The 19,309-nt window shown below is 40.4% G+C and overlaps 1 protein-coding gene across 1 annotated transcript in view; it reads right to left on the bottom strand.

The window, feature by feature from the left end:
* The window catches only part of tex2l (testis expressed 2, like), a 55,846-nt gene that overhangs the window by 23,497 nt on the left and 13,040 nt on the right, over positions 1-19,309 (bottom strand). The window contains exons 2-5 of the mRNA XM_052021331.1: positions 16,438-16,638; positions 13,262-13,595; positions 11,024-11,262; positions 92-226 (exon numbers count right to left, since the gene is read on the bottom strand). Of these exons, the coding sequence (XP_051877291.1) occupies positions 92-226; positions 11,024-11,262; positions 13,262-13,595; positions 16,438-16,638 (909 nt within the window). The remainder of the gene's footprint in view (positions 1-91; positions 227-11,023; positions 11,263-13,261; positions 13,596-16,437; positions 16,639-19,309) is intronic.

The raw sequence follows: 19,309 nt of genomic DNA, 5'->3' as shown, positions 1-19,309 counted from the left end.
ATGCCATCACGCTTCATACTGAGAGTTTCACTGGGCTCTACAGTCACTTCTGATGTACAAGACAGTCATTCTGAAAATTCAGTCAGCTCACCCTGATTTTGCTTAATTTCTTCTGAATTTTGTAAGCAACTATATCTGCCCAGTACTTTTCCCGTAAAAAGTCCCAGAAGATCCGTCCAATCAATGCATTTATCCAGGACACTTGGGGCTCCCCACCGATTGGCATCTGAGGAAAAAAATACACAATAGTCATACAGGAGCTAACAGAAAGGCCAGCAGAACACAAAGTATATGGAGAATAATGCAAGCTACTTAGGTACAGCAAGTAATTAAGAAAGCAAAAGGAATGTTGGAATTTGTTGCAAGGGAGTAAGGAAGTCTTGCTACAACTGTAGAGGAGTTGGGTGAAATCACACCTGAAATATTGTATGTGTTTTAATCTCCTTATTTATGAATGAATATACTTGACTTCAAAGAAACACAGTGAAGATTCTTTATGTTAATTATTGGGTAAGGTGGTTGTCTAATAAGGAAGGATCGAGTAGAATGGACCTAAACTCGCAAGAGTTCAGAAAAATGAGAGGTGATCTTATTGAAACATGTGAGACTTTGAGAACCCCTGACAGGGTAAAATATGTTTCCCCTGATGGAAAGAACCAAAAACTAAGGCATCAGCCTACTCTTGCTCTTATTTCTTTTATTCTGACATTGAAATATCTAACCTGGGCAGGAAAAAAGAGTGGTGTCTTTGACAGGTCATCAACGTACACATCCTATCTCCCCTGATCTTCTCGTCTGTTTTACTGTTTAGGTGCAGAGGAGTAACAGAATCATTGAAATTTATGCCAAGTAAAAGGATATTTGGCCCATCTTGACCATCTCGGGTAAAAATGGAGCCATTTAGGTTACTACCAGTTACCAGTTTTTGGTCCATTCACTTGTAGATTAAAGCTTTCCAAGCACTCACCAATATACCTTTTAAATGTGATGTGGGGTTCTGTCTCACCAGAATTTCCATTGACCACTTAGTCATTTCTTAATCAAATTTGCCAACTTTGTTTGGGTCCTGTGGACTTTTACTTTACTGATTAATTAGCCAGGAGACATTCTCTCAAACACTGCTAACATCTCTTTTGACTATATCAAATGCCCTTCCATCATTGACCCTCCTTGTTAGCTGCTCAAAAATTGCAATCAAATTAGCCAGTTCTTCCCCAAAGAAATCCATATTGACTATCCTTAATTAATGTGTGCTTCCCCAAATGCTAATTCGAGCACTTTCAATGTTAGGCTAACTGGCCTGTAACTACTTGGTCTGTACCTTTCTCCTTTCTTTAAACATTATCATGTTAACCATCTTCCAGTCCTTGGGTACCAGTCCTCCAACCAAAAAGCATGTGACAATCAACCTTCAAAGATGTAATAGAAGTGTTGCATTGCCTCATTGATATGGTTAATTTAGCTTAAATAATCTGGAAAACATGTGTAGTACAACAAACAAGGCAAATTAGATCAACAAATCAACAATGGGTCCTTCTTGCAACTGTCAAATTGCATCCTTTGAAGAAAATAAGGCAGACAGGGCTGAAGAAATGTGACCACGTGGGAAGAGTGCTTAGTGATCTGAGTACTTTTCAGGTTCTGAGAACACCTAGAAGGGCCAAGGTCTAATTAATATTTTTTACATGACTTTAATGAGGCTGTGTACATCTGCTGTACAACCGCTTGGCAGCACAAGTGCCTTCCAATCACATTGTTATGGGTTGTGCACAAATTATGCACAGCAGGCCCAAGCATCTGGTAACACAGCCACAGGCACCAAACAACACATTGCCTATCCCAGTAGAAATTAAGCTTCATGTTCAGCAGTTCAGCTTATAAATGCGGGGGTTTAATACTTAATTTGATATATGGCCTCTAAGACCATAATGTGATTCATATCCATTCAGTTTATGTTGTAAGGCAAACATGGGAGCAAATAGTTCAATCATTACTGATTTAAAAGCATACTTACAAGCAAAAATGTTCTAATTGATTTCTGAACACCTAGTGCAACGTTTTTGTTAAATTTTACTTGAATTAAAATTGTATGTTTTCACAGAATTTTGATGTATATGAAAAAACAAAGCTTTCTACTTAAATATGAAAGCTGCAGTCTCCCTTCTCTTGTATTTCTCTACTTGTAGGTCAGTCCTATCTTTGCTCAGTATTTAATCTCTGCTCTGGGCAAATTTTACTCCTGTACTATTTCAGATATAGCAGCTTTCCCAAAGGAGAAATTAAATGAAAGCAGTTAAATCACTTACCAAGACTGAGATCAAGGTTTCAGTCCATACCGGTTGAAACTAGATAATTGCAGTCTTTGCACCAGTACCTCTTTAATCATTCATTTTGTTATTTCAACATGAATTAGGAAAAGCTTCAGGTAAACTGCATTTAATACAAAATTAACTACACTCCTAAAATGTGATAATGTTCTTAGGTAGAATTTGGCAACATTGACTAAATCTAATACACTGAGTATTTTAATGTCAATCATTCAATTTATAATTTATTATACACGTTATCAGAAATTCAGTAGAATGGGGGAAGAAAATTAATGGGGGAAGAAATTGACATATTGGAAATGCACTTTCAACTTTATTGTGGCAAACAAACCTACTTAACGGTTGAAATTATTCTTTATCCTCAGATAATGGCACTACTGTTCAGCAGCTCTATGTTTGGCTATAGTCTTTCAGTTTTGTCTGATCTCAGAATTCTGAGGGAAGTTGTAGGCAAGACTATAATTTGTATACAGGATGTTAAGATTAAAGTGAAGGTGCAGTCAAAATAATAGGTGTAAACAATTCCACTGGCATTGCTTTCGAGCGAAGGAGACACACAAGCGTGAAGTTCTGTAAGATGCAAATTAGTGAAACAGCAAATTACTTCACATTGTAGTGACATCTATTGTTTCCCAAATAGGATAAAGCCTTTTGGAATAATCATAAATGGGAAAAGAGAGGGTGAGCCATAGTTGCTATTAACAAAACACAACTTTTTGAAGAATTCAGATAATAAATAATACAAAATATAATGTGCTAGCAATTATTTTGTATCGAACTAAATTCCAGAGGTGAGGAGTGGCTGCCCTTCCCATCAAGCTAGCATTTGAAAGAGTGTGGATAAAGAAATTCCTGGAATCATACCCCACACAAATGAATACCATGTGTCTGTTGAAGGCTATTCATCTCCGCCACAGGATTTCCTTTGGACAATGCCTGAGGATTAACCATCTTAGCTGTTTCCATAAGGTCAGAAGTGGGGTTATTTGCTGATGATTGCACAATGTTTATTTCCATTTGTAGCTCAGAAAATGAAGCAGTCCGTGACTGCATGTTCGAAGGCCTGGACATCATTCAGTCATGGGACTGAAGAGTGGGAAGAAATATTTACACCAAGTACTAAGATATGAGCATTTCTAACAAGAGGGAATGTATACATCTACCTTGACAGTTAATGGCATTACCATTGCTGAGTCACCCACCATCAATATCCTGGGAGTCAATATTGACCAGAAACTTAATTGGACCCACCTGCATAAATAGGGTGACTACGAGAGCAGGTCAGACACTGGGTATTCTGAGATGAGTAGGCCACTTTCTGACAATCCACTTCTACCTCCACGTAAAAGGCACAAATCAAAAATGTGATGGAATATTCTCCACGTGCCTGGTCCATATCCTTCTGTTCCATGCCTGTTCATATGTCTGTCTAAATAGCCCTTAAACGTTGCTATCATATCTTCTTCTATCACCTCCATCTGCAGCACGTTCCGGGCACCTACCACTCTCTGGTCAAAAATTTTGCCTCGCATTTCTCCTTTAAACTTTCCCCCGCTCACATTAAACCTATACCCCCTAGTATTTGACATTTCCACCCTGGGTAAAAGACTCTATCTACCTTATATATGTCTCTCGTAATTTTATATACTTCTATCAAGTCATCCCTCAGCCTCTGACACTCCACAGAAAACAATCCAAGTTTGTCCAACTTCTCCAACAAACTAAAACACTCCAGTCCAGGCAACAACCTGGTGAACCTTTCCTGCACTCTCTCTAAAGCCTCCAGATGCTTCCAATAGTGTGGCAACCAAAACTGCAGACAGTAGTCCAAATGTGATCTAATCGAAGTTTCATACAGTTATAACATGACTTCCCAAATTTTATACTCAATGTCTGACAAATGAAGGCAAACATGCCGTATACCTTCTTTACCATCCTATCCATTTGTGTTGCAATTTTCAGGGAGCTATGGACATGGATCTCAAGATCCCCCTGTACACCAATGCTCTTAAGGGTCTTGCCATTCACTGAATACTTTCCTTTTGCATTTGACCTCCCAAAATGTCTTCTATGACCAAGCCAATTTTGGATCCAATTTACCAACTCACCTTAGATCCCATGTGACTTAATCTTCTCAACCAGCCTACCATCAGTGACCTTTTCAAATGCTTTACTAAAGTCCACATAGACAACATCCACTGCCCCACTCTCGTCAATCATCTTCTTCACTTTCTCAAAAAGTGTTATCAAATTTGTGAGACAGTACTCCTTCTGCACCGAGCCATGCTGACTATCCCTAATAAGTCCATTCTTTTCCAAATGCAAGTAAATCCTGTCCCTAAGAATCTTCTCCAGTAATTTCCCCACCACTGATGTAAGGCTTGCCTGCCTATAGTTTCGTGGTTTGACCCTATTGTCCTTCTTAAACAAAGGAACAACATTGTCTATTCTCCAGTCTTCTGGCATCTCACCTGTGCTAAAGAGGATACAAAGATCTCTGTCAAGGCCTCAGCAATCTTCTCCCTTGCTTCTGTCAGTATCTTGGGATAGATCCCATCAGGCTCCAGGTTTTATCCACCTTAATATTTTTCAAAACACCCAACACCTCTTCCTTCTTAATAATGACATGTCCTAGAATATCAACGTATCATTCCCTAATTTCACTATCCTCCATGCCTTTCTCCTTTGTGAATACCAATGCAAAGTACTCTTTAAGGACCTCACCTACTTCCTCTGTCTCCATGCATACATTCCCTCCTTTGTCCTTGAGTGGACCTACCTTTTTCCAGCTACCCTCTTGCTCCTAATATACATTTAAAATGCCTTGGGAGTCTCCATAATGTTACTTGCCAAGGACATTACATGGCACCTCTTAGCCCTCCTAATTTCTTGCTTTAGTTCTTGCCTTCTTCCTTTATATTCCTCGTGGGCCTTGTCTGATCTAACTGAAGAATTTCAAGGCCATTATCAGAGATTATTAATGTCACTAAAATGTTTAAAACCTTAGTGCAGGTTATGCAGCTGCCCTTTGTCCTACTCTGCTTTGGAGATGGGTTGGCAATGGGTTTAACAATTTTAAAGTTGTAACATCTCACCTTGTCCTAACCCACCCCTTCTTGGGAGCTGAAATTCCCCCATTGTTTTGGTTGGGTCTGCACAGAAACAGGGATTTTTCCAACAGGGGAACAGAAGGACCATAAGATACTCCTATACAATTTATAACAGTTGGCTGAAGAGCAGGGTAAATCGTTTTTTCTTTCACAGCTTTCTCTGCTACAGATGACCTGGGAGACCTGAATAAGAGTTTGCATTAAGTAACTTGAAAGCATGAACAAGTACAACCTTTCAAAAGCGAGCAAGTGATTGCATATTTATATCCTACATGTTACAAGCAATTGACTCCAGTTTAGTTTGGAGTAAATAATTCATTACAATAAATGTTTAATGTTCAGCCTTTGAGTCTGTTCCTCCAGCTGCTTTAATCAGGAAACCTAGATGGATTGGAAGAAACTAGATGAGAACAGAAAGGAACAGGAAGTAATGGAGATAGGGTGGAATGAAACAGTTTGGAAGGAAGCTCACTTGAAGCACAAACACAAGCAATGACACTTTCGACAATATGGCTCTTAGTGCTATAAATTCTATTTGTGGTAACAGCCTAGATATTGCTTGGAAATTTTAGCATTTACCCACATAAAACCATAGCACTTCCAAGCGTAATGGTGAGTATCTTTCCCAAATATTTCCAATCCAGCAACACAAGAAAATGCGTCATAGAGAGTCATAGAATCATAGAGCAATACAGCACGGACACAGGCCCTTCAGCCCAACAAGTCTAGGCTTACCACGGTGCCCACCCATCCAGTCCCAATTTCCTGCATTCAACCCATATCCCTCTAAGTCCTACCCCTCCACATACCTATCCAAGTGCTTCTTAAATGATACTATTTTACCTGCCTCAACCACCTCCTCTGGCAGCTCGTTCCATATATTCATCACCCTCTGCATGAAAAAGTTCACAAGATCACAAGACAAGGGAGCAGAAGCAGGCCATTCGGCCCATCGAGTCTGCTCCAAGGAAAGGGAAATAGAAATGAGAAATGGGGAATGGGGGAAGAAGAAGAAAAAAAACTATTCTAATCCCAATTACCGGCCTTATCCCCATATCCCTTGATATCCTGACTATTTAGATATCTATCTATCTCCTCCTTGAACGCCCCCACTGATCTGGCTTCCACTGCTGTACGTGGCAAGGAGTTACACAAATTCACCACCATCTGGCTAAAGAAATTTTTCCTCATCTCTGTTTTGAAACTGTACCCTCTAATTCTAAGATTGTGCCCTCTGGTCCTGGACTCACCCACCAAGGGAAACAGCCTAGCCACATTTACCCTGTCCTTTCCTATCAATATTTTAAATGTCGCTATGAGGTCCCCTCTCATTCTTCTGTACTCCAGCGAGTACAGTCCAAGAGCCGACAAACACTCCTCATATGTAAGCCCTTTCATTCCTGGAATCATCCTCGTAAATCTCCTCTGAACCCTCTCCAACGTCAACACATCCTTCCTAAGATGTGGGGCCCAAAACGGCGCACAATATTCCAAATGAGGCCTCACTAGTGCCCCGTAGAGCCTCATTAACACTTCCTTACTTTTATACACTATACCTCTCGAAATGAATGCCAACATAGCATTCGCTTTCTTTACCACCGATCCGACCTGGTGGTTAACCTTTAAGGTATCCTGCATGAGTACCCCCAAGTCCCTTTGTACTTCCGTGCTTTGGATTTTCTCTCCTCCTGGACAATAATCTGCCCGCTTATTTCTGCTTCCAAAGTGTACAACTGCACATTTCCCTACATTGAATCTCATCTGCCATTTCCTTGCCCATTCTCCTAAACTATCTAGGTCCCTCTGCAACCTTCCTATCTCTTCAATACTCCCTACTCCTCCCCCTATCTTGGTGTCATCGGCAAACTTAGCCACGAAACCATTTATTCCATCATCCAAATCATTAATGTACAAGGTAAAAAGGAGTGGTCCCAACACCGACCCCTGCGGCACACCACTAGTAACCGGTAACCAACCAGAACGAGATCCTTTTATTTCCACTCTTTGCTTCCTGTCAACCAGCCAATGCTCCACCCATTCTGTTATCCTACCTGTAATTCCATGACCTCTCATATTATTAATCAGTCTCTTGTGAGGCACCTTATCAAAGGCCTTTTGAAAGTCTAAATACACAACATCTACCGCCTCTCCCTTATCCACCTTACCTGTGATTTCTTCAAAAAACTCCAATAGGTTGGTCAGGCAGGATCTTCCCTTCACAAAACCATGTTGGCTAGGACCTATCCTGCCCTGCGCCTCTAGGTATTCCGTAACCCCGTCTTTGAGGATAGATTCCAATAACTTTCCCACCACTGACATCAGACTAATAGGTCTGTAATTTCCTTTATGCTGCCTCCCACCTTTCTTATACAACGGAACTACATTTGCGACCCTCCAGTCCTCCGGAACCACGCCGGAATCTATCGATTTCTGGAAAATAATCACCAATACCTCCGCTATCTCTAAAGCCACCTCCTTCAGAACCCGGGGATGCACCTCATCCGGTCCGGGAGACTTATCAGTCTTTAGTCCATTTAGTTTTCCTAGCACCTTCTCCCTAGTAATCTTAACTGAACTCAATTCCATTTCGTGGGACTCCTGACTAACCGGCACATTGCTGATGTCCTCCACGGTGAAGACCGATGCAAAATATTCATTCAATTCCTCTGCCATCTCTCTATCGTCCATTATAATAGCTCCTGCACCGTTATCAATTGGTCCTATATCAACCCATGTCTCTTTTTTACACCTTATGTATTTAAAAAAACTCTTAGTATCCTTTCGAATGTTATCCGCCAACTTCCTTTCATAATTCATCTTTTCTTTCCTAATGACCTTCTTAGTTTCTCTCTGCAGGTTTTTAAAAGCTTCCCAGTCTTCTGTTTTCCCACTAATTTTTGCTTCTTTGTACGCCGCCCCTTTTGCTTTTATTTTAGCCTTCACCTCTCTCGTTATCCACATTTGTGTCTTTTTTCCATTAAAAACCTTCTTTTTTCTTGGAATATATCTATCCTGCAATTTCCTTATTTCCTGTAGAAATTCCTTCCATTTCTCCTCTGCCGTCCCTCCAGCCAGCTTACTCTTCCAATCAATTAGGGCCAACTCCTCTCTCATACCATTGTAAGTTCCTTTGTTCCACTGAAATATCGATACACCAGTTATCAGTTTCTCCTTCTCAAACTTGAAACTGAACTCAATCATATTGTGATCACTGGTTCCCAGTGGTTCCTTTACCTTTAGTTCCCTAATCACCTCCGGTTCATTACACAGCACCCAATCCAAAACAGCCGATCCCCTGGTGGGCTCTTCAACAAGTTGCTCTAGAAAAACATCCCTTAGACATTCCACAAACTCCCTCTCCTGAGTACTACCGCCATTCTGGATTTCCCAGTCCACCTTCATGTTAAAATCCCCCATAATTATCTTCACATTGTCACTCTGGCATGCTTTTTCTATCTCAAACTGCAACTTATCGTCCACTTGCTGACTGCTATTAGGGGGCCTATATATGACTGCTACTATTGTCCTTTTACCCTTGCTATTCCTTAGCTACACCCACAAGGATTCCACCTCCTCTGACCCAATATCCTTCCTTTCTATTGATTTTATATCACTACTAACCATCATGGCCACACCTCCCCCTCTGCCTACCCGCCTATCCTTCCTATACACTGTGTACCCCTGGACATTCAGTTCCCAATCACATCCGTCATAAAGCCATGACTCGGTGATTGCCACAATGTCGTATTTATTAACCTGTAGTTGTGCCACTAGGTCATCTACTTTATTCCTAATGCTACGTGCATTTAAATATAGTATGTTTAGTCCGGTATCTGCTATTAATTTTGTTGTACTTCTATTGTTCAGCAGATTATCCTGGCTTTCCACCAGTCTATCCTTCTTACCATCTTCACTACATACTACCTTAGACATGTTCCTATATACCTCATCCCCTATCCTAACATTCTGTATCCTAACATCCTGACTTGTTGTACTTCTATTATTCAGCAAATTATCCTGACTTCTCACTTGCTTGTCCTTCTTGCCATCCTCATTGGACTTGTTTCTATAAACTCCCTCCTTTACCTTAGCATTTTGTAACCTAACATCCTGGTTTCCATCCCCCTGCCAGATCAGTTTAAACCCTCCCCTACAACTAAATCAAACATTCCCACCAAGATATTGGAACCTCTGGAGTTTAGGTGCAACCCATCCTTAGCGAATAGGTCATGCCTCCCCCAAAAAAGGTCCCAATTATCCAAAAATCTGAAGCCCTGCCCCCTGCACCAGTCACTCAGCCACGCATTCATCTGCCAGAGCTTTCTATTCTTCCTATCATTGACATGTGGCACAGGTAGTAATCCTGAGATTACTACCCTTGAGGTACTACTTCTCAACCTTCTCCCCAATGCCTTGTATTCCTCCTTCAGGACCTCTTCTCTTTTTCTACCTATGTCATTGGTACCTACATATACCAAGACTTCTGGCTGCTCACCCTCTCCCCTCAGAATATTCTGGACCCGATCCGTGATATCCCGTACCCTGGCACCAGGGAGGCAACACACCATCCGAGACTCATTGTCGCTATCGCAGAATCTGCTATCCGTACCCCTTACTACAGAATCCCCAATAACCACTGCATTTCGCTTCCTCCGCTGGACCACAGTACCAGGCACGGTGCCAAGGTCCCGGTTGCTGAGGTCTTCCTCTATCAGGTCATCCTCTCCAACCAAAGTTGCCCCTCAGGTTCCTTTTAAATCTTTCCTCTCTCAGTCTAAATCTATGCCCCCTAGTTTTGGACTCCCCTACCCTGGGGAAAAGACTGTTAATATCCATCTTATCTATGCCTCTCATAATTTTGAATATTTCTGCAAGATCACCCCTCATTCTCCTACGTTCCAAAGAATAAAGACCTAGCCTGGCCAACATCTCCCTATAAGTCAGGCCCTCTAGTCCTGGCAACATCCTCATAAATCTTTTCTGCACTCTTTCCAGTTTAACCACATCTTTCCTATAACAGGGTGACCAAAACTGTACACAGTACTCCAAGTGAGGCCTCACCAACGACTTATACAACTGCAACATAATGTTCCAACTCCTATATTTGTTGCCCTGACTGATGAAGGCTAACATGCTAAATGCCCTTTTCACCACCCTGTGTACCTGTGATGCCGTTTTCAACAAACTATGCACTTGTACTCCTAGGTCCCTCTGTTCCATTGCACTCCCTAGTGCTCTACCATTCACTGGTTTGACTTCCTCTTAATTTTTTTTAACAAAGGGGAATATATTTTTAAACTGCTTCCACGAGTGTTGTTATTTTCTCCAGGTAAAGAACATCTTTGACTAGTTGAATTATTCTGTGCGCCAGCATTTGGCAAGAATTAGTCATAAATTCTGATAAAGGTCATTGCAACAGAAGGTCTGAAATGTCAAATTGATGCAGAAGTAAAGTTAACAGGTTCCATGTCGACATTTTGTGGCCCTACGGTGCTCAATAGACTGGTGATGAGCAAGTTATAAAACAATTTGATTGGTAACCTTCTCAAACTCAAGCAAGTCTTATTGAAACTTTCATTATCCTACCTGGTTTTTGATAGGGCTGCTGGTGGTGCTGTGGTTGGGGCTGAGCAAAGGACTGCAGCTGTCAGAGACAGTCAACTTTGACATGTATGTGCTGTAGTCCAGCAGGATCTTCTGTCTGATGTTTCCTGCCAAGTCCTTGGTTTTAAAAAGAGAGGGAAGGTCTTCTGTGCTGTCCCTGCTGCTACTGTCACTGTAAACCAATCGCCCTGATGGGCTGGAGCCAAGATTTGATGCAAGACCTGTAATATAAATTTAAATATTTAAGTGGGCAAAAGAACCCAAACTTCATGTTTCCCATTTTCTCTAATTGCACTCCCCTGGGGGAAGTTATTTTGATTCTGGGTGAAGGTATAAAATGAGCTTTTCAAAATGTCACTTCAACCACCCATTAACCATTTTCATGAGATTCAATTTTACTGATGCTAATAAAGAAACAGAGAGAGAGGTTTATTGAGTTGTTGAGCAACTCTGCACCTTATTGCCCGAGACAAAAGGGAAAATCTTCCCTTCATGTATTTGTTGCATTTAACTTCACATTTTGCATATCATAAATATTTAGAGTTACATCAACAGCTTTGCACTAAGTATGAAAATGATAGATATTAGAAACATCTCTCTCTAATAATCATGAAAAGCAACTGTCCATCCAAAATATTCATCTTTAAGCAAACTTTCTCATTCTCCTTCTTCCAATAATTAAACATTTTTCCATTTGCTGTTTTGGCTAGAATTGTTTTTTTTTAACAAAGCCCCAGGTTGATGCTTTTGCTTCAAATGCTAACTTTTCTGTGAGGTTTATCCAACATGTGGCTGGCAGTATAGCAAAGTGGGAATCTGAACTATATAGGGTGGTAGGAGAATAGAAACATTAGTAAACCCATGCACACAAAGAAACAGCATCACTCTGTACTTGTTGTCTCCAATTGATCATTAGCAATGGTGGATTCTGTATTCAGTAGTTCAACTTTTTGCAGTCAACAAACTTGTTGGTGCAGGATATGGAAAGAGGCACATAGATTTCCAATATGTCCCTGACTTATAACAGCATATCCATTGAGTGGTTTCATCACTCCAGGGAGATAGCAGACTGAATAGGTCAGGGTAGGAGCAGAGATGGCTCAAAAGATCTCCAAGGATGATGCCAGAATATCCAGGTTAGATCTGATGCATACCCAACAGATATCTGTCCGTGAGACCACCAGAGTATGAGGTCTCCACATATGCTGATCAGACAGCATTAATGATGTCAAAAGTGACTCAGCACACACATTCATCTGTACCTAACTGACACAGTGCCGATAACTGTCTGTCTGTGCATCGGCTGAAGATACTGTAGCCTATCTCAAAATGTGTCTAAGAGTTCCATACATTGTACAATCAGATAGTGTGTGTTTCACACCTAGTAACGTGAAAGGAACCCTCTCCCTCCTGCAGATGTACGATTGATTGAAATAATTACTTCTCCACTTGACCTAAGAACAGACGTGTGAGTAATTCCTTGGTCCTCAACAATACAGAATCCCAGAAAAGTTATTAAGTAAGAATAGCTTACACCATGTCAGATAATCAAAATGCTCCAGACATTTAGTTTCAAAGCTATTTAAAGTTTTACCACTATTCCAGGTTTAGCAGGTACAAACTGCAGTTCCATATGTACCTGCTAAACGTGGAATAGTGGTAGACTACAATTGATGGGAAGGCCATCTTATTGTGGGTGTAACATTTGCATTGGTCAACTATACCCTGAATTTTATTATTATTATTATTATTATTATTATTATTATTATAATTGTTCACCAAATACTTGGAGCATTGGCAGCAATACTTAGAAGGAACATAATGAAATAAAACTGATGAAAAGCTAGGAATAGTTCAGAAATTTTAAAATTCAACCAATATTTTACTACAAAATCAAGATCATTAGGGCCTGGAAGTCTGTAGTAGAATGAGTCAAACTGATACTTTCACTTTCAAGGTACATTGCGAGCCATAAAAGTCAAGAAGGAACAGGAAAAATAAACTAAATAGCTGCACTGTTAGGTGGTGCAAGGAAAGATTTTAGAAGTATGTATCATGTGGAAATAAAAATAATGGGTAAGCAAGGAGTTCTAAAGCACTGAGGTGCTGAATAAAACCACGTCAGAAAATGAGCACGTGTTTTCACTGTTGAATAATTCTATACCATCACAGTGAGGTTTCTATTACTGTTCAAGTTATAATTAATACAAGTTTCATTACCAGGTTTTGCACTACCTCTGCTGTGGCTCTGTCTGTCCTCAGACTGTACTCTAGAAGCCAGAAGGAAATATCTAAACCATTCTTCTTTTTCCCTTCCCGTTCTTCCAAAGAGGAAGAGTGCATTTTCCCTGCCTTCTCTGAGAGCTCTCATCTGGAACTCTGTTGTCAGTCTCTGTTGTGCGATTTCTGGATCTTCAGTGTCTATGTCAGTCTTCATTTTTCTATCTCCAGAACATTTGGATTTGTAGACCTCAGACTCACTGAGGAAAATACAGATGGGATACTTCTTATTCCACATTCTCTTCTTTGCAAGGCCAGGTGGGACGAGAAAAATCTTGAGACGAAAGAAGATTTTTGTTATAAACACATAAAGGTATGAAATATAATTTAGCCATTATACCTATTTCTTCTGCAGACCTTATCCAATCAGGTCCATCATGGGCTCTGCCCAAATCATTTGACTATGGAAGGAAGCATTCTGCCAACTTTGCCCCAGTCTTTCAGGGTAAATTAACAAACTCCAGAATCCTAATTTTGTGATATTATCAGTTATTCAAAAAACAACCCATAACAAAGAATCTATAGAATAGAAATAGCCCTTGGCCCAATTGATTTATGCTCTGCTAAAGCCTCCACTAACTCTCTTTACACAATGCTCTGTGTTTTGTCCTTCATTTACTTACCCAGTATTCCTTTTATGTCATTTTCTGCATATATAATTCACAGATATCTCCACTAATCCTTAAAGCTCTTCATAAACATGGAGGTTCATTGCTCTAAAATAGTAACTCTGTTTCTTTTCCATAGATGCTGCCTGACCTGCTGAGCATTTCCAGCATTTTCTGTTTTTATTTCAGGTTTCCAGTGTCTGCTGTACATACCTACTATTCCATATGCAAAGGTTTGCAATCCAAAGCCTGAGAACACAAGAACATACAAGAACTCAAGAAAATAGGAGCAGGAGTTGGCCATCAGGCCCTTCAAGCCTGCCCTGCCATTCAGTATGATCATGGCTGATCTATGCTGGCCTCAATTCCGCTTCTGTGCCATTTCCTCAATCTATCAAATATGTACCCACCTCCCTTTGTGAAAAGAAATTTCTATTTATGTCAGTTTTAAATGACTGGGCCCTTCTCTTGTAGTTATGTCCCTTGTTCAGGACTCTTCCACTTGTGAAACTATCCCAACATTTACCCTGTCAAGCCCCCTCAGGATGTTTGAATAAGGTCACCCCTATTTCTTCTATACTCTAAGGAATACAGGTCCAAAATACAGGTCTCTCTTTGTAGGACAACCCTTTCATCCCAGGCATCTCCATTGTACTCACACGGAGACCTGCTGAGTTCCTCCACAGTTTGTGCGTGTATCTCCTTTGTACTGCCTCCAATGTAACTATATCTTTTGTTAGGTAAGGGGATCAAAACTGTATGCAGTATTCCAGGTGAGGCCTCACCAACGCCCTCTACAATTGCAATAAAGCCTCCGTATTTTTAAACTTCAATCTCTTTGCAATAAAGTCCAAAATGCTGTTTGCCCTCTTAGCTACTTGTTGGACCTGCCTGCTCGTTTTTTGTGATTCATGCACTAGAACACCTAGATCCCTTTGTACTTCACTTATTTGCAGTCTCTCTCCATTTAGATAATAATCTTCCCTTTTATTTCTCTTACCAAAGTGCAAGACCTCATACTTCCCCACAGTAAACTCCACCAGCCATTCCTTCACCCACTCACTCAATCTATCTATATCCCATTGCAGAATGACAGTATCCTTATCAAAACATGCACTTCCACCTACCTTTGTATCATTGGCAAATTTGGAAACCTTACATACTGTTCCTTCCTCCAGGTCATTAATGTTAATCTCAGAAGGTTTCAGGAATAAGTATTCTAACATCCCTGAGATATGAAAACACTGCAGCTGCAAATTAAATAAAACGGGCATGCAATAGCTGGAATACCAGATGAGGAGACAAGTAGCTCAGCCATGTCCACAAGGAAGGAGGTGTCATGAGTTGGGAGTGGTACTTCCATAATCCCAAGGATTCCTCTAGCCTGGCTGCTCATCTTAGAGATGAGTGACTCTTTGTGTTTACCAGGTTTGTAAATACATATGCTTTTTGTTATTTAATAGTTCTTCGCCAGTTACCAGTTTCATCATTAGACATCCACAAAGCTACCAATAGAGTTAGATTGCTGCTCAGACTCACCAAGATTAATTACTGCTTTCCCTCCAGGGAAACAGCCAACAGTCCCTTCTCAATGTCGAAATGTCAGTGGCCACTAATTATCCATTATCCTAACATGCACCTAACAGTAGAACTGTACCAGCTCAGATACCGATAACATAGCTGTAGTAATGTCCCATGGTAATACAAGGAAACAAGGAAATTGGAACGGAGGTGCCCTTGTGTGTGGTTGGATAGAGGAGCACATCATGTTGGGCCCTGGCTACAGAACAATGAAATGAAGATCCCGGGGTTGCTGCCAAGAGGGAAGTTACTAAGTTTGTGGAGGCTTGATACAGTCTGTCACAAAACACAGGGAAAATAGGTGAGAAACTGGTGCTCCTTTCATTGCACCTGTGTGTCACAAAATCTAAAAGGTTCAACTCATTGAACGAAGGACTTGGTTGGGGAAATGTGAAGTGACACTTTTTGTTAGGAAGAATGAGGAGAGGCAATACAGAATAAAGGATTGTGTTCTTGTCAGGATGCAGGAGCAAAGGTTTGTGGAAGTATAGGTGCACAAATCATTGAGAGTGGCAGACAATGCTGAAAGCACTCAGCAGGTCAGGCAACATCTTTGGAAAGAGAAAAAGGAATAATATACCAGACGATATATTAACCAGTATAGATGCATTTAAGAGAAACTTAGATACGTGTGAGGGAGAAAGAAATGGGAAGTTGGAGTTATATGAGAGGAAGCTGCAGCAGGTCCATATGTTGTTAAAGCACAGGCATGGATTAGTTGTCAAATGACCAGAAATTCAATGTAACACTATAATTTCTGGCTTTATTGGATTAAAGTTATAAGATTCTTCAGTAAATAGGATGCAGATTTCTAGTACTAAGAAAATTATACAGTATACACCATAATTTTTGGAGTATTGAAGTCCTTATACAAATGAGTTAAAATAAAGGAAAACTTTGAGCTCATCTAAGTAAATTCTCGCCTACCTTGCTGTCAGCAAGGTCACAGGATCGATGACTGATGAAAATCACATCATGCTTGCCTTCATCAAAGGTTGCTCGTCGAGGGAGGTTGCTTCTCGGATATGAGAGTTTCAGTGCAGTACCCTCTAGTGTCACAAAGACTGAAAAAGTCAGGGATGGATGGTAGGTCTCAGGATTGTAGTTATAGATTTCATTCATCCAGCCCTGCAATATAGAAGAGACAAATAGATGGTTGGCTCACCCATGAAATCTGCAAGAAATTGGTCTTCTGTAACCTGTACAAAATTGGCTTAGAGGCTTAGAGGAACACATGCCCTACAAAGATTACCAATCAATTCCTATGTCAATAATCATGTTTTGGTGGTAAGATGTATCTTTTGCTCATGCCAAGCTACAATTTTTCACACTATACTTTATTTGAGGCCATTTGGGTGAAATCAATAATGTGACATCAGTTTATCCTGACTAAAGTTTAAAGGAATGAAAGTACTAAATTTATCTTTGGAAAGAGTCTCCATATAATGTCATGCAAGAGTCAGAGTACTGGTTTATTAAAATACCATTAAAAAAAGAATTAATGTAAGGTTTATTGAGCTATAAATATGGAAACTCCACAAAGACTGGTATTTGCATCTTTTGGTTCATCTGGACCCATGATGTTTACCATTAAACAATACTTGAGGATTATCAGTTCAAAAGGTAGACAGAATCTAACAACCAGAGCATTATTGCATTAATATTAGCAACAGTTTCAAGGTTGAAAATGTGAGATACTAGTGTGTCTGGAGTTGGCTGTGGCTTACTGATACTGAATGCATGTCAAAAGTTTCAGTTTCATTCCAAAAAACTAAACACAAATACTTAAGTTGATGCTCCAGTGCAGTATTGAGGGAGTATTCCATGGTTATAGGTGCCTTCCTAGACAACAGGCAGTAAAAAAAGACCCCATCCAGCTTCTTGGATGGATACTATTTTTAAAAATGCAGAAGAGTTTTTGCCGGTGTCCTGATTAGTATTTATCTCTCCATCCCATTTATACAACAGATAATCACCTATTGTTCTTTGTTGAACCCTGCTGTGTGCAAATTAGGTACTATGTTTCCTACATTACAATAATGACCTTGCTTCGGTAGTATTCGTTGACTGCCAGGTATTTTGGATGTTCTGAGGTTGTACAACTTGCTACCTGCAAGTTCTTTCTTTGACCACACCACTACTACTTGATTTTGGACTGCAGTGGGGCACAAAGCTACCCCTGATTGAAAGTAGACTATGGGACCAATGGAATTTGACGGCTGAGTATATTCTTTTCCAATTAAAAAAATGCAGCTGCTGGAAATATTAACCAAAAAAACAGAAAATGGTGGAAAAACTCAGCAGTTCACAGTTATGAAGAAGGGTCCAATTTGAGACATCAACTGTTTCTTTTTCCACAAAAGCTGCTTGCCCTGCTGAGTATTTCCAGCATTTTCTGTTTTTATATCTCATTCCATTCTTTTCCATACTTGGCATTTATGGTTGAGAATTTTCCATTTGGAATCATAAAATGGTGACTTAATTGACAACCAAAGCTGATTTTTCTCCTTCCTCCCTTATCCAGAATTCTAAAGTTAGTTATGACTCAGTTACTCCATACTTAAGGTCAATTTACTTTGCATTGTGATTTGCACGTGATTCTGGTACTGCTTGATCATTATGGTTCAATTTCATGCCCATTGCCAAACATTCCTACTGACTCTGCCAGAGAACATGGGTCAGCAGCAGTGCCTTAAACTCTGAGGGTAGATCTCAGGCATCCTGCCTGGCTTCAAAGATGGAAAACTGCAGCTGTTATGCCCATGTCAACAGATGTCTGGTTAGTAAAGGTTTCCATGGAACAATTAATAAAAAGAATGCTCAGTCCTCTTTGGCAGAGGTTTTCAACCTGTGGTCCGCGGCGGGTTGCCAGGGGTTCCACGAGCAAGCCAAGAAAAAAATGGAAAAGCGACCCGTTACAAAGATGTAGCTTACTTGCTTGCTCCAGTTTTCCACTATTCAGAAAATCAGCCATATCTATTCTATCTGTTTTAGCCGACAATCTTAGAGACTTAGACGGTGTTCCCTTCTGGTAAGCTGCCGCTTAATATTTGATTTGTGTAGTCAGAGTAGTCAGTAGTGTTCACTATTCACTACTATTCTGTTGTGCACTGTAGTGTTAGCGAGACTGAGTGACGTTGTTGGTGTGCCTTAATAATATTGCTTACTTACCGTGCATTTACACCACAGTGATGTCACTGTTAAACGAAAAGTGCACAAGCGTGTAAATTTTAGATTAGTTTTGATAATTTTGTTTATCAGTAATAGTAATTAAACTGTCCAGCGTGTATTGCTGAGTATGGAGAAATTTCTGAAGTGAAAAGCTGAACAGAAACTGGAAGATTCTGATGATGAAGGGGAGAAGGGTGACCGAAAGAGAAAACAACGCAAGTACGATCCAGAATACATTTCATATGGCTTCATCGCAGTGGGGACAAATGCGGACCAACCTCTCTGTGTTGTGTGTTTCCAAACACTGTCCAACGATGCCATGAAACCATTGAAATTGAAGCGCCATTTAACAACAGTGCATCCAGATATTGCCAGTAAGCCGAAGGAATGTTTTGAGTGGCAAAAGGAGCTGTACCTCAAGCAGAAAGGCAAAATGACAGCCTGCGCCACTGTAAATGAGAAGGCTCTTCACACGTCATATTTGGTAGCATTATGAATAGCATGTTCTAGAAAGCCTCACACAATTGGAGAAGAGCTTATACTGCCTGCGGCAGTAGATATGTGTGAAGTTGTACTGGGAAAAGAATCCAGTCAAAAACTGAAAGCCAGTCCACTGTCTGATAACACA

This window comes from Pristis pectinata, chromosome 8, assembly GCF_009764475.1.
Source record: "Pristis pectinata isolate sPriPec2 chromosome 8, sPriPec2.1.pri, whole genome shotgun sequence".
Classification (NCBI taxonomy): domain Eukaryota; kingdom Metazoa; phylum Chordata; class Chondrichthyes; order Rhinopristiformes; family Pristidae; genus Pristis; species Pristis pectinata.
Note: the sequence above shows the minus strand (reverse complement) of the source record. Positions and strands in the feature narration are given on the sequence as shown.